The 3,158-nt window shown below is 35.4% G+C and overlaps 1 protein-coding gene across 1 annotated transcript in view; it reads right to left on the bottom strand.

Moving 5' to 3' along the window:
* Positions 1-572: 572 nt before the first annotated feature.
* PRL (prolactin) overlaps positions 573-3,158 on the bottom strand; it is a 4,721-nt gene continuing 2,135 nt past the window's right edge. The window contains exons 3-5 of the mRNA XM_018563793.1: positions 2,013-2,120; positions 1,449-1,628; positions 573-942 (exon numbers count right to left, since the gene is read on the bottom strand). Coding sequence (XP_018419295.1) covers positions 754-942; positions 1,449-1,628; positions 2,013-2,120 — 477 coding nt within the window. The 3' untranslated portion in view covers positions 573-753. The remainder of the gene's footprint in view (positions 943-1,448; positions 1,629-2,012; positions 2,121-3,158) is intronic.

Raw genomic sequence — 3,158 nt, 5'->3', positions numbered from 1 at the left:
AGCTGGCAAAAAAAAACATTTGTGGAGGTGAGCATGTGGGTATGACCTAATTCCTTTCAGGTATCTGAAATCTTCAGCACTTCTCTAAACACAGAAGGTGCAGTTGAGAGGCTGCCCTGGTTCAGGCTATGGAGAGGGGTCTTCAGCTCACCTCCCTCACTAGCCAAATCAAGTAAAACAGTAGTTGTTTTTTCCACAAGTCTGAATGTCATTTCCCTTGGGTGGGTGAATCTTGGCTGACAGTGTTTGTCCCTGTTTGCCACTGCAATTCAGACTGTTACCTAATCAATACAGATTGTTACAAACTGCCATCCACTGCCTTGGGAGGCCTTAACAATCTGTCTTGGGAAAAAAAATCAAATAATATATCTTATACTTCTGAATGGCTATGATGGCATAAACACTGAAGTATAATAGATCATACATAATATTGCTCTACACAGGGAATGTATGTGCATAAGAAGAACAGAACATATGTGTAGAAGAAAAATACTAAATATTTTTTAACATTTTCAAAATATACACATTTTAAAACATTTAACTGGATATTTATATATAAAAAAAACACAGAGACATATATATTTGCCTTTTGTTTAATTAGGATTTATGCTACCAATAGGAATTCAGTTCTTTAGAAACTATATAAAACTATTACAAACACTATTTTGTCAAGTGTGTGTTTCTAAAAGACAAATTCCTTTCATTGTTGTGTGCAATGCATTTTTATTGCTGTACAGAGTTAAGAGTAAAAGATTAACAATTTCCATCATGGATAAGGCGGCATTTTAAAAGCTTCAAATAGTTGTCGATTTTATGCGAATCTCTACGAAGGCAGTGGAGTAGATTGTAGAATGCAAAAAGACGTGAATTTTCATCTCCTGGTATTGAAGCTGGACCGGGCCATGGTGAATAAATCTCATTTTCTAAATCACCTGGTTGAATCTAAAAGGAAAAACAAAAGCTTATATTAATTTATTGTATCTATATAAATTACTTTTAAACTTTGTAGCCCTAGCCTGGCATGGCAATCAAGAAAAACTGCAAACAAGCACTTTGCAGAACTATTAGAAGTTTAGACACAGCTAGCACACAAAGTGTATCATTTAAAAAAGCACAGGGGAGGGGGCTTTAAACAGCTTGTAAAGTATAAAATGTTATTATCTTTGCATTGCTCTCCAAAGAGTAATAACTATAAAATGCAATGCTTTGATGTTGAAGGGGTTGTACACAATACAGTAAGCTTTCCATAGAAAAAAAGGTCTAAGTAGGATGTCACAACAGCTGCTCATGCCACTTCCATTATGGCTAGCACAGTGCTGCAGCTGACATTGGGGATGGAGGATACATACTTTGCTACAAACATGGGCAACAACTGAATGTTTCCAGGATATTAAATATATTATTGAAATCACTACATATTAAAAAGTTATCTTTGATATTATGTTTACCCTGCCAATAATCCTTTCCATTCCTTCCAGTAGACGTTTAGTTTGCTCTTCAACCTCTACAGCTTTCCAGAGGATGGTGTCTGGAGCCTCATGGATATCTTGCACTTCAGAAACCATGTGAATCAAAGGATCATTCCATGATCTTAGAACCTTCAACACCAAGTTCAGCAGATCTTCATGCTTTAGTGTATGCAAAAAAATATAGTGAAACCCCTAAGTTGTAGTCACTTATAATTACAAAATGGAATATTAGTTTTTACTATTAAGGGATTACACATTTTAGTAAAATGGTAGGATAATTTATACTATATGGTGTGTGTTTTGTTTTATACTAACATGAAATCTTGTTGTTTTTTTAAAAAATGAAACTTTACATTAAAACTAAACCAATGTGTCCAATATTTGTGAATGACAGTAAGCATTTATAGGAATTTGAACACTGTTGTAAGATTTCTTCTGAATTATTCTTATCAAACAATAGGTGAAAGTTCACTTTAGACTGTTTCCAATATTCACATAATATAAACTGGTTGCCATTTGTTTGAAACATGCAAAATTTCTTACTTGTATCTGTCGTGCTTGCTCTTTGTCTTCTGGAGTATTCAGAGAAGAAGTATGGCAACTCGTTCCAGATATTGCTAGAAACCTACGACCCGGAGTAAAGCGCTCATCCTGCCATATAGGAATGTAAGGTTAATTTGTACAAATACATTTGTTGTCTGCACTAATTCAACAAGATGCATCTACACAATGTAAGAATGGTTTGGCCAGGTGGTCCAGCTCTAGATTTCTCTTTTGCTTTTCTTTTCCTTTGTAAAACTGATGTCTTACTAATAAGACTGTGCCCTGCAGTTTAGTTGCCAAGCTTTCCTTAGAGACCCATCTGATTACAGAACCTTATTATAGTCACTTATGCCACTTCTCCTCAACATACCTTCCCTTTGTTCCCAGCCTCAAAGTATAAAGAGGTGCACTGATTCACTATAGCAATTAAACATTCCCGGAAAGTCATAAAGAGTTTGATATCTAGCGGTAATGCGACGAATAGTGGAACTTGCAACAGTTTCATCTACAGTATGTGTTGGTAAAGTGTATACAAATCTATTGTAACTCTGACAAAACTGTTTTGTGAAGTGGTGGATTTTTACAGGCAGAAAAGTGACTTGGAGAAGTTGGGAGAGTAATACAAACTTGTAAAAAGTCAGGTATAGCAGAATTTAAAGATTCATTTTATCTGAAAAATGTGACACAAACATTACACGTGTGATACTATCAACATTTTGTTTTAACATGGAAAGGGTCCTATTTACTTCCACTTTCCTGAACACTGACATGGCAGCATTTCTTTATGCATTTGTGGCAACAGTAGCACCATACAGTAAAAGTGTTGCAAGTAAGAACTACTTGTATTTTTAACAGGCATTGGTACTAACAATAAAAATTGGCAAAAGGTTTCTGATTAAAGAAACACTTCTTAGTCAACACAAAAAAATTCAGATTTAAAACAGAGGTTTTTGTTGCATACATTTGCAAATGCATGTGAAGCCACACTGCGGTACTAAGGCATCTCTGCCCTGGACCTCTGTGGACCGTAGACTCTAAAGTACTGCAACACAATAAGCCAAGACTAGCTGAAGGCTATTCTTCTACCCCATGTTTTCCACATGTTACAGTGACTTACTATTTATATCATTTGCTAGTGTTGCCACT

The sequence above is a fragment of the Nanorana parkeri genome, unplaced genomic scaffold, assembly GCF_000935625.1.
Source record: "Nanorana parkeri isolate BGI_ZX_2015 unplaced genomic scaffold, ASM93562v1 scaffold696, whole genome shotgun sequence".
Lineage (NCBI taxonomy): Eukaryota > Metazoa > Chordata > Amphibia > Anura > Dicroglossidae > Nanorana > Nanorana parkeri.
The sequence above is the reverse complement of the archived record's forward strand: the minus strand, read 5'-3'. Positions and strand labels throughout refer to the sequence as shown.